At 35.0% G+C, this 12,409-nt stretch overlaps 1 protein-coding gene across 5 annotated transcripts in view; it reads left to right on the top strand.

Moving 5' to 3' along the window:
- Positions 1 to 12,409, top strand: part of CTNNA2 (catenin alpha 2) — a 484,674-nt gene that overhangs the window by 456,796 nt on the left and 15,469 nt on the right. For 4 of the 5 annotated variants that reach the window (XM_032186536.1, XM_032186537.1, XM_032186538.1 and 1 more), the window contains exon 18: positions 11,797 to 11,940. The exons of the other annotated variant lie outside the window; for it this stretch is intronic. In XM_032186536.1, the coding sequence (XP_032042427.1) occupies positions 11,797 to 11,940 (144 nt within the window). The remainder of the gene's footprint in view (positions 1 to 11,796; positions 11,941 to 12,409) is intronic. 5 annotated transcript variants of the gene reach the window in all.

The raw sequence follows: 12,409 nt of genomic DNA, 5'->3' as shown, positions 1-12,409 counted from the left end.
GTGCTGTTTTCAAATACAGTTGCCCAGGCCGATGATTACATACCTTCTCCCATTCTGTTATTTATTTCCAATGAATACTTGAAACATTTTACTTACAATCATTTTTAGAAATAAAGTCAGTAAGGTGCAGCAGAGCTCGTATAAATAATGAGTTTTCTGTGTTTTTGAAACTATTTTTTCTTTCCTTCTCCTAATGCTGTACTCTGTACTTCTGAGATATTAATAGAACCAAGTAGTAGCCATTAATTCTCTTCAAAAAAAGATTAAAAAAATAATTATTATTGGTTTGTTCGTTTAACTAATCACCCTAGTATTAGCCCCATGATACCTTTGCTATCTTCAAGCTCAAATACAGACCATATGTATGTAAATGTATAATATGTTTCACTCTCCTGAGTGTGTTTTTAAAATGGTGGTGGTTTGTGATACCCAACATACTCAAGACAAGTTTGTTTTCAAAAGCTGTTTTGAAAAAGCACCCTTTAATTGTTTAAGCCCAATCAAGTACGAAGATTGTTAGGACAACCTGCGTCCATCATTTCATCCATAAGATTCCCCAGTGAAATCACTGGCCTTCCTCAAACATATCAGAAGTCAGAACAAATATTCTCAACTATATAACATTATGATTTTTTTTGCTAAGCACTGTGGAAGGTCTTAAACATTTGCCAGGCTTTCTTGGATCCACCATTCTGAAATCCTAAAAGGAGCTGCTTAAACGTTCCTGTGTCTGTCCTGCAATTGGTCGTCACTTCTTGACGTACGTACTTATATAATTTTAATACCTCAATCTTCCCACAGCAATGGAAAATCCTCTTCCATTTCCCTGGAATTAATGGAGTGATCTGTCCTTATATCACTGGCAGCTATGCTACATAGTAAACGCTATGATCTTTTCTTACCTACTGCCATCTGGGTCAAGCTTATCATACCCATTAAATTTTCATATTCATCTACAGTTATCTGAATCAGTGCTTCTACCAGCTTGGCTTTTGTGGTTGTGTGTGTTTCTTTTTTGAGTCTCTTTATTCAGTGTATGTGGAAGCTGAATAAGCCATTGTGAATCTCTAGCATCTATTTGTTATTGGAACATCACCATCCGTTGTGAAATTTAAGTGGCCGAACCGCTTGACTTCATTTCCAGTCTGGCATTGTTAGCATCTGCTGCTTACCAGGCTTCATCACCATTGTGTTTCTGTTTGGTTGGGTTTTTACACTCAGTTGCAGACAAGGCAAAACTAGCTTCAACCACAAATTATTTGAGTCTCTTCCAAAGATTCAGTAATGTTGACATACATAAACGTTTAAGATGGCCCGGTTTGCTTCTTCTCCTGTTGCTCTGAACAGGAGACGATGTAGAGAGTTTGATACTGTGCATCCCTTTTTGACAATGTTATCTTGTTATCTGCAATAACATAGTTAGTACAGTGCTTTCCTGAGAGTGTTTTCCAAGCTGTTTATCTTCAAGGTGCTGGCTACTGTATGCTCCTTTGCTATCCAGATATCTGGTATCCAAGTGCACATCTACATCTGCTTGTCTACTTGCCGCTTCTGCTTCCATCTTCTTCTTCATTTTCTCTTGGATAGCCAATTACAAATAAACAGTATTTTATTTGCATTTAAATGAAATACCATTATTTGGCAACTTGCATACAGTACAGTGCTAGAAGTACAATAGAAATCCAGAGTTAAAGCTTCCTTTAAAACTATGACTACTGAAGTAAGTTTATGTGAATGCACTATATTTAAAAGTATTTTGATGTAAATATCAAGAACCAGGGTGATTATTACCATACAGTAATTTATTACTGCATTTACAAAGAATCACAATAAAATTCAGATTGATCCTGAAGATGAGTTGTGATTCAGAACAATTATGAAGACTATATAATCTCTGCTTGAATTTTTGCATTATTAAGAGTATTAATCAGTATTTATAAATGGAAACAATGCATTCATATGCATGTATAAATGTATGTATGGGCACATGTATATTTATGTAAAAAGGAAAGAGGTATAAAACCAATTAAAACCTAAATGACAGGTGTAAGACACCCCACAGCTTTTTTAGTTTTAATCTGTCAGGGGAAAACATGTTGCAACAACTTCAAACATGCCATGTTTATAATGTATAATGTGCTATGTATCTTTTGGTGACACCTTTTCTTTTTTTTTCCCCTTCCCCTTCCCCTTCCCCTTCCCCTTCCCCTTCCCCTTCCCCTTCCCCTTCCCCTTCCCCTTCCCCTTCCCCTTCCCCTTCCCCTTCCCCTTCCCCTTCCCCTTCCCCTTCCCCTTCCCCTTCCCCTTCCCCTTCCCCTTCCCCTTCCCCTTCCCCTTCCCCTTCCCCTTCCCCTCTTTTTCTTTTTTCTTTTTTCTTTTTTCTTTTTCTTTTTCTTTTTCTTTTTCTTTTTCTTTTTCTTTTTCTTTTTCTTTTTCTTTTTCTTTTTCTTTTTCTTTTTCTTTTTCTTTTTCTTTTTCTTTTTCTTTTGTTCTGTATGGTTTATCTCTGGTAATAATCATACAGCTGATCTGCTTTGCTTTTTCCTCTGTAGACTGTTATGAGACTAGCATAGCATATACAGCATATGAAAGGGCTCATCATAGACTTTGCTGCAAATAGAAGAACAGGTCAAAAAGTAAGCAAGTGTCAAACTTCTGAAGTGCAAATTATTTCAGTAACGGAAATAACCCACTGTTGCATTTTCTGCTTTCCTTTTCCCGTTCCTTTTCTCCCAGTTCTTTCTCTCCTTTGATCTTTCCCTTCAAATTCCCTTCATGCACTTAGCAAACTTATTTTCCCCAGATAACTTATGTCAATGGAGAGTTAGCATAAATCAGCATAACCTCCTTAATGTCAATAGTGGAAAGTCAATTTATACTATGTGTTGATTTGGCCCTTTATGTTGCAAGGTGAAAATCTTAAGTACTGATTCCAATTCAGTATCTCTTTACTGCTGCTCTGCAGCTGATCAGTTCATTTACCTACTATCCTAATACTATTTAGGGTAAGAGCTTGCTTTTTTTTTTTTTTTTTTTTTTTTTTTAATTCTTATTTATGTTAGTAGCTTTACTTCTAACAGAATTATTCTGAACAAAATCTAAGAAAATCACCTAACATTACCTCCTATAATTTTCAGTTTTGATTTAGAACTCTACAGACATAATCAGCTCTGTTATTGGAAAATTTGCCCGTAGAATCCTAAACTCCTAAGCCAGATAGAAATGCAGTGTCATACAGAGTAACAGCCATGTACCTTTGAATACAGTCCAAAAATACTGAATCAATAGCCATGGCATACTTTAAACTCATACTTTACTTGTGTCCAATTTCCAATTATTTTCAAGAGCCAATTAATATTAGCATAACAGGCTCATCTATGATGCTAAGGGACAGATTCTTAAAAGATTTGAAGATACAAGACAGGTCTGCTAAGGTTGTGACTTCATCTAGGAGATCTGTTTGGTGACCTAAGTGAGGACTTTGGGGTAATAAGAAAGATAAAAATGCTAGAGCTACCCCAATAAGTTTTTTTTAGGTGGCACAGGTTGGTGTATGAGGATGGGACAGTACAAAAATTCTCAGATGATCTGGGAGGGTGAATACATGAAAATATTAACACATTAGAAAATGCTAAATAATTGTCTCTACACTTATTCTTGATTGGTGATGAAAGTGAGGTAACTGGAAATAGGTAGTTCTCATCAAATTTAAAAAAGAAAAAAAAAAAAAAAAAAAGAAGTTATTTTAACAGTGTGCATCTGGTAATTACTTCAGATGAGCTGGTGGATAGGTTGCTTATCAATTCTGCCTATCACTCCTAAATCTAGTAATATGAAATCACTTAAATGACATCCGTTTCTTTCATTTAAGTCTGAATTTCCCTTAACTACCCCGTGCTGTTGTTATGCAGATGGACTGTGAAGTATCAAGTTGCTGCTTATGAACTGTATAGACTCATAGAAAAGTCAGGTAACTTGAATTCACCTATTAAAAGTAAATAACGCCATCCCTCATTGAATTTAGAGTAAGAGCCTGTGAATAAGTAGTTACTTAAGAGCAACTGACATGGTATTTCATTTCATTGTATTAGAAGGCCTTTCTGGTTTTGTTTTTAATTTAATTTAGTTTAATTTTATTTTATTTTAATTTATTTTATTTTATTTATCTTTGTTTTCAAGTAATTAATCAGAGAGAATCTTTGCATTTAAAATGTACAAGATTATAGAAAAAAATGTGGTTGTCACATTTGGTAAATAAAGTAATTTAATGCTTCCTGAATCAGGTAAGAATTGAGCTTTTATGTAAAAGAAAGTTTGCTGAAGGGTGAGTTGGTAAATTGCCAAAACTGTGAGGTTCCTTTTCTTTGAGATTCTCAGGAACACAAAAAAGTTATTTCTGTTGTTTAGCTAGCAACGAAATAGGTCTTACTTGAGTTGTAACAGAATGCTACATGAAGTAAAATCACAGACACAACCTGACAGACAGGACTGTTTATATGTTTCTGGCCTGGGCTGCTTGCACTGGCAGAGTGTCAGTGTTTTCAATAGAAAACATGTAAGCTAAGGCATATAGGTTTTCAAAAAAACTGTGTGTTGAAAGGGAATACATATATGACCAACATTTTAAACTATACTTTTCCTAGCAGCACTTAAAGATTAATAGATGTCACTATAGAAATTTTATCTCCTCCCCTCCCCTCTCCTCCTCGCCTCCTGTTGCTTTTCACTTTTATGCATTGCTTCATCCACAAGACTGTAGTAAGAAGTTAGAATGACAAAAAAATGAATTAGCAATCATGAATGGTGTTACCTGCAACAGTGGTTTCCTATAAATTCACAAAAAAAAAAAAAATAATAATTTTACTCTCAGTATTCAGAAAGTTGATTATTTAATATGGAAGCACATCAGAAACTACTTGTGTGTATATACATAAAATCACATAAAAATAAGCATAGACTCATGCTGTGAAAATAGTTATGTGAGATGGAATGGGAAGAGATTTGTTCAGGAGGCGTTGGTGGAAAGGAGTTCTGTACTGACTCCTGGAATGGGGACATTGGGTAAAGGAAATAACTTAGAGGTAACAAGGAAATAAGCCAGGAAACCTGAACTAGGTGATACAAAAAGATCAAGGCAAGAAAAGACAAACAACAAGTAAGTAGGAATATGAAATCAAGGAATTGCAGTGGGGGGAAAGGACTGATGTAAAGTTAGGACAATAAAACTCGCTAGGTTTCTACAGTAATCTCTATTCTCCTATTACTCCTAGTAGAACAACCAAGGACAGAAAATCCTAGCATACTTATTCCATCTCTGAAGGTACCATTGTAAAAGAATAGCTTCCAGGACAGGTGTGCTGGGTCTAGATGGGGAAAATGAAGGACCTTGATGTACATTGTGCTTTGGGCTGTAGCTCATGTCATCTTCTTTGCAAGAAATGAAAGTGAAAAATACGGGAAGATGTCTCAGCTGTACTTTTTGGGAAAAATACATATATTTAAGTAACCTCTACATGTGTGTTTGAATGTTTGCATATTTAGTGATGAGAAGGTAAAATAAAACCATAGCAAGTGTACCCTGTTCCAAAATACTTTGCTGTATGAAACATTTCAGCAATATGAATGGTTTGATTAACCTTTATTTGGAACATATTTTTTGAGTTTTTCTATTTGTGACCAATACAGGAGTCTCCAACCCATGCTGGCAACAGGCTGTATCTCTCAATGCACTGTCCAAGAAAGGGACCACATGATGATTTGGTAACATAAAAAAAAATTATCATCCCGACATTGAGTCAATTTACTACCCCTAAAGGACAAAGACATCAGTGAGTTATGCTGGTTAAGCAAAATGAATGCTGATAAAATACCTCATGGTCATATATTCACTATATATGATGTATTTTATGGAAACACTGTATTAGGAGTTTCTGAAAGTTGAAACAGTGAAGAATTCTTAATTATCCTCTGCAGCTCAAAGATGAATAGGAAAAAGAGATCATAAATAGATTTATATATTGGCTTTAAATCCAGCTAACAATACCTCTTCCAAATATGTAACAATAACGAAGGTTTAGTTCCTTAGATGAAGCTTGCCTGCTGCTTCTCAGTAAAAGTAGCACGGCCCAGAGAATTTGTATGCAAATGCTGTCTTTGGAGGTTTTCAATCCCCAGGTCGACTATGCAACAGCTGAGATGAACTCATGTTGGCAATCAACTCATTTCAATTGGGAAGTTGTGTAAGAGATCTCCAGAGGTCTCCCTCAAGTGAAATTTGTATGGTATTGGGATTCAGCTAAGAGGGAGATCCCATAGGATCTTATTTATATCTTTGAGTTTACATGGTTTTGCCTTTATAAGTGTTGCTGGATTGTAGAGTTGGATAAACCCTGAGTTTTTGGCATCTGGTGGATCATAGGTATGATCCACATACATAATAGCAGAAAAGACTTTCGAAGGACAATTTTCTTATTTCATATTAGTATTGTCATTATTTCTTCAAAGCAGCTGTGTAATGATGGCTTGGTGGTGGGCTGAGTGTATGGAAAGGAAAGGTATAATGTAAGAAAAAGTAGATGAATGCAGCTTAACACATCTGAAAAACTGAAGAAGAAAATATACTTAAGAAACAATCTCAGTTCTTTTGAAGATACAGCTTTTTGAAACAAGACTTTGCAGAAACACATGCAGTAAGAGAAAATATCTGATTGTATATAAATGCACATGCATACACACATACACATAAATATGAAACGCTATATCCTGCATAAACAGAAAGATGTTATCTACAAGTTAATTTGTGAACCAAAATCACACTCCACTTGTTTTTATTAGAATATATTCATGGACACAAGAAATATACACACTCTTTATATGTCTACATTTAGAAGGTTAAGATTTTGACAGGTCAGACTTTTATCCTTATTAAGAAGCATTTTAGCTACAGGGAACATGTTCTTGTGCTTTATCAGGTAACAAATATTCATGAATTTCTGAAGATTACATTTACTGAAATTCCTCATTAGAAGAGTTCTCTGTAAAGAAAAGCATACCAAATAACATTAAGCTATTTAATTCCTTGAGAACAAAGCAAAATATTAAAAATTCATTCAAGATTAAGGTCTGAAACAAATTTGATTATAGAAAGAGATTTTAGATTTGACAGAAATACTAATGTATATACTTCATTACATACTGTATTTATTTTAAAAATAGTAACTACTCTAAAATCCAAAGCTCATCTGCTATTGCAACATATATGGCTTCAGTCCAGCTAGTTTCTCTATTCCAGGTCATGTTAAATGATAAGGGAAGTAACTGGGAATATGAGGAAATTGGCTTTCTGATGCAAACTGCACCAGCCCTGCAATAGTTAACAAGGCCTAGAGACCACTGTAAAATTCCCTAAGGTATGGTCCTGAAGGACTATGCCTATAAAAATTGCTATAAGGAAAGACTTCTTTGGGATCTCACATTCCTTTCCTATTCTGTCTTACTTCCTTTAAAGGAGGTGGTTTGAACAAGTTTCACCATTTTGTATTAAATAAGAATCCTTTCCTCCATGGCATTTGCAGTTGGCTTCCGTAGTTCAGAATACAGATTTGCTAATAAGTATACACCGTGGCTTTAAATAAAAATTAGTTTTGTTTTGTTTGTTTGTTCGTTTGTTTTCACATGGGAATTTAGATACCAAAAATTTAACACACAATAGGAAATTTTGGACTCTTTTTCTTTTGCAGAAGTACATCTTTTAGTTCTCACAATGATTTCACTTCCTCATTTGAATAGTGGTGAGACTTAATCTCACTTCTAAAGTACTATCAGATGATGCTTTTGCAGATATTAAAAGAACAACAACTTCAGTTCAGACTTATTGGTTTCCTTCACTTTAATTATAGTTCTTGACAACCTGAGTTGCAATGAGTAACACACACATAGAAACACTCTCAGACAAGAAGACATAACCTCAAGGGAAAACATCAACAGGTTTTCCCAGCCTGAGTGGAATTAATTTAAAATACTGAACAAAACAGCTTATAACAAAGGACTTAATAAAACTCATGATAGGGACGTATTTCCAATGCAGGAGGTCATAATAACCTTTAGGAAGGGATCAGACTGGGATAGGAAGGCTAACAGTTGCCTTGTATCTTTTACCTCTGAAATGCTTCTTCCACACTTTGAACATACTATTTTTGCTATTATTATTTATGAACCTTATAGAAGAAAAGGAAAAAATGTCTGTTCTCACATCACATCATTAATCTTAATTAACTGATAAGCAGCTTCATCAACAAAGAAGTTTTATTTTTTATAATGTGTTCAAAACATTGATATGGAGTCAAAGTGAAAAACTGACTAGCATTTTTTTCTAGTATTTTATTTTATTTTTTTTTTTCTTATTTTACCTAATACATCAAAAAAATTTATGAACTAGGCTACTAGGTAACTAGTAGTATTATCAGAAAATGAGGAAAAGCATACAGGTTTTTTGTCCTAAATCTCATCAAAGACCAAATTAGAATTCTATAAACCTGAGTTAGAGTATCAATTTCTGATCCAAAATTCTGCAGAAACATTATCATCATTTTTCATATCAGCATTGCCAATGTCAAAAAAAACGTTATGGTACAGTTTTATTGAGTCAGATGGGATGTTATACGTTTTACCATTCCTTGGCTATGACAGGTAACGAGCAAGTAAGGTTTAGCTATTGACCCATCAAATTGATCCACTATAGCAACAGGATGTCTTTGGGTCACATGCGTGTCTGTGTTAGGGTCTCAAACTTTTATGGTATGTGTCAGCTTGACATTTTGGTATGCCCTTTTTAACCTACATCCCTTTTTTACCTACATCCATTTTTACCTTCTGTAGGTAAAATGTCTTTACCTAGGTCTTTATCCATAGAACATGGAACGTATTTGAGCATTTGGTAATCTTCTTAGTTTTTCATAAACTTGCTGTATTCAAACTTCATACACGGCATCCACTGGTACCTTAATGGTTCCTGTCTATTCCTAATCATCTGTTCATCATTTAAGCAAGAAATAAAGTGCTTTGTCTTTTTGTCCAACAAATCTTTGATGTCAAACTGAGCATGGACCCATTTTTTTCTCCTTGATTGCTAGTGCCTGGGTTAAAGTAATCAAATCAATGACCTGACGTGTGTTTACATAAATTTCTTATTCAGTTAGGCTTCTCTTAAGACAAAAAATAAATAAATAAAAATCAAAGTCTTCATTTACTATCTCTTTGCGTTCATTTAATTAATCTTAGTATATTCCTTGGAACAGCTGGAAGATTTCCTTCCTTCCTTGCATGTATATACATTTTTAAAATGTTTTCAGTTAGGTATATTCTTTCTCTGCTTTTGTTCACTGTTTAGGCAAGCAATGCATTCTAATGTATGTTCACAAATCAGTCTTATCTTTTTTGCTCTTCCCTTAATTTTCTTGTTATCGACTACAGTTATTATACTAATTAGGCCAAAACAAAATTTCATATGTAAGCAGTGCTAGCCCAAAATTCCATCTTGGATATTATCTGCTACCTAGTCTATTGAACTGTTTTCTCATTATCATGATCAAATCTACATTTCTTGTGTTGTTACTGGAAATTATCCTTCTCCATCCTCAGTCTTCCAGAAGTTAATTGTGCTACATCCATATGTTTCTATTTCAATAAAAGACAACTTATTTCTCTTTGGGAGCTCTCAGAACTGCTACTACAAATGTAATATTTTTCATATTTAAGGACATACCCTGTGAACATCCTTCTCTTAATCAAAATGACCAAGCTTTGTTAGAGGTTTCTTGTGGCCTGGTAGTCACAGGAGTTCAAAATATATTCCTACTTTATTTGGCAAAAACAACTGTGGTGCAATAGTCAGGTCATAAAATACCAAAACTGTGAATTAACTAAATTCTACATGGTACATATTACCATAAAAGGCTTTAAAAGTTCAAATCTTCTTTTCTCTTTGGCAGACTAATAGAAATGCATGTCGAAAATGGGAAAGTAAACCATATAGTAGAAAGCCGTTTGAGCAGGTCATGCTGTTTAGAATGGCATATCATAATCTATATGCCCTTTATAAAAAGGGCATCAGAGGTGTCCCCTCTATCTTCATAGACAAATGGCTTGAAATCAAGACCATGTAACAAGAAATCAGTTAGACATATGTTTAATTCGATTCTGAACTGATTTTCACAGCACTATCATCACTTTGCATTACTCAGCTACAGCTTAGTTTTGCATTGTGTTTCTGAGGTTATTTATCATCTCTAACAATCACAATAACTCTTCATTTAGTTAACTGGACTAGCCAATTGAGTTTTTACATTCACAAATACACTGCTTTAAAGTAGCTTCTACAGATACTGCAGGACTAGACTGTGATAAAAGATTTGAAGGTCAAGAAAAAAGAAAACACCTGACCTCTGTTAGGGGAAGTGAATAGTACCAAACATTAGTAGCACACTTTCTTTTTTTGATAGCAGGAATGGAGAGAAAAACAAAGAGCACACAAATAAAGCAAGGAGTACACATTAATCATTACTAAGACTGAAAAAATAATCATGATTAGATTACAATTTACATGATCCTTGTAGCAGCAAAAAGCCTAGGGGAAAAGGTCAATGTTAACTCTGTGTGCTTTTAATACATACTCTTTAAGAGAGATTTAAGGAGCATTCATTTTTCATCTTCCAAAAAATAGAATCTTATGCTAGCACTCTTTACTGGTACATGAATAGTTTCACTTTTTCCAAGCAGTTTTATTTAATGGAGTTAAGCCTAGCAGCATATACCTCTTTTTTTCTTCTTCTATTTTTTTTTCTTCCAGTACACAGCTACGTTATTAAGAACATCCCAATGGATAATATAAGCAATTATGTTTACTCCCAAACCTGCTTTTCCAGAATTTGGATGATAAAAATTCCATTTACAATACATTAGAATGAATATCCCAGTTTAAGCCCTTCAGTTTCAAACAAAAATCTTCTTGGGAAGTCGTTTGAAAAAATATGCTTCAGCTTGTAAGGGTTTCATTGTCTAAAAATTTGTGGTCTTTTAAAGCATCACCTCTTTGCAATGTTATTGATATTTTCTGGAACTTTAAAGTGTGCTCTGTAAATAAATCTATGCCCAGAATTTTTATACTTCCCTCACTTGTTCTTTCAGCACAGTTTGTCAGCCCTCAATTTCAGTGTAAAAAAAAAACACATAGTTCTTTCCTGACCTTCTTCAAATACTGCTGAAGGTGGCCTCCCCTCTGGCTGACTCTATTCAAGGGTGAGTCCAGAGGGCTGGGTTGTGTAAAGCTTATGGAACAAATTCAGCACTGGTGGACAAGTGTAATTCCAGTTGTAGTCATTGGAATTTCTCCTGCTTGCTTCAGTGCTTTTATTTTTAGGTGCTATTTCCAAACCGTTCCTAAAATAATACTACTCTGAAGTCTATCATCCAAAATCATGTCCAATCTGACATCAATCAGCTTTTAATGGGGATAGAGCTTTCTAGCCTGTCTTTTGGTTTTCACCAAAAGGTGCCAAAACTCATCCCCTTTCCCAGTCAGCAAACCCTTTAGGGCTTGCATGCCTAGCCTGTGCTATGGGAGCAAGTGAGAGGAACCACCAGACAGCGGGGTTACTCATCGTGGAAGAGTCCCTGTTTCCTTGACCAAGCATAGCTCCTTCAGCACACGCTTTCCTCTCTCTTCACCTCTACGCTACGGCGCAGTATTTCTCTTGCTCTCTCTCTCACTATCTCTTTTCTGTATCTCTCGGAAATCAGACTGGAGTTCAGAGCACTTTCACTACCTTTTATGAGGTAGAGTGCGATGTCATAGATGGGGGCAGGGCTAGTCAACTTTCTACCCACCCACCCACCTGTGCTGAGGGAGCTACGCTTGAGACCGGAAGCGGTGACTCCTCAACGGTGAGTAACCTCCTCTCATCTCTAATTTTCTCTAAAGGTGTGTGGGTGGAGGGAAGAGATGTGAGCATGGTTTTGTTGGTTGTTTTTTATTATTAGTTTTTGTATTTTTATTACCCAGTGTGCTCACAGAATGAATTGCATGTATTGTTTTAGTCAACTATGAAGAATCATTTCCTTCCCCTTCTGAATTCCCAGAGATAATGGCATCTATAAAACAGGGATCACATTTCTCTGTGGAAGTGATCTATATATTTACTGGTGGTTAAACCAAACCTTTTATGTTGTTTATCTTGCATTGTGAAAAGGCATTCTCTGATCCTCTTGAACTCAGTTACTACATTTCCATTTAATTGCAATAGCGCTTGGTCATAATTTTTCTAAATTACTTTGTGATTAAAGATAGATGTTGGTGTTTATATATTTATCATCCTTAACTGTTGATAATGCTAGTTTCTACAGGACAGGATTT

The sequence above is a fragment of the Aythya fuligula genome, chromosome 4 (assembly GCF_009819795.1).
Source record: "Aythya fuligula isolate bAytFul2 chromosome 4, bAytFul2.pri, whole genome shotgun sequence".
In the NCBI taxonomy this organism is placed as follows: Eukaryota; Metazoa; Chordata; class Aves; order Anseriformes; family Anatidae; genus Aythya; species Aythya fuligula.
This window is presented reverse-complemented; position numbering and strand designations above follow the sequence as displayed.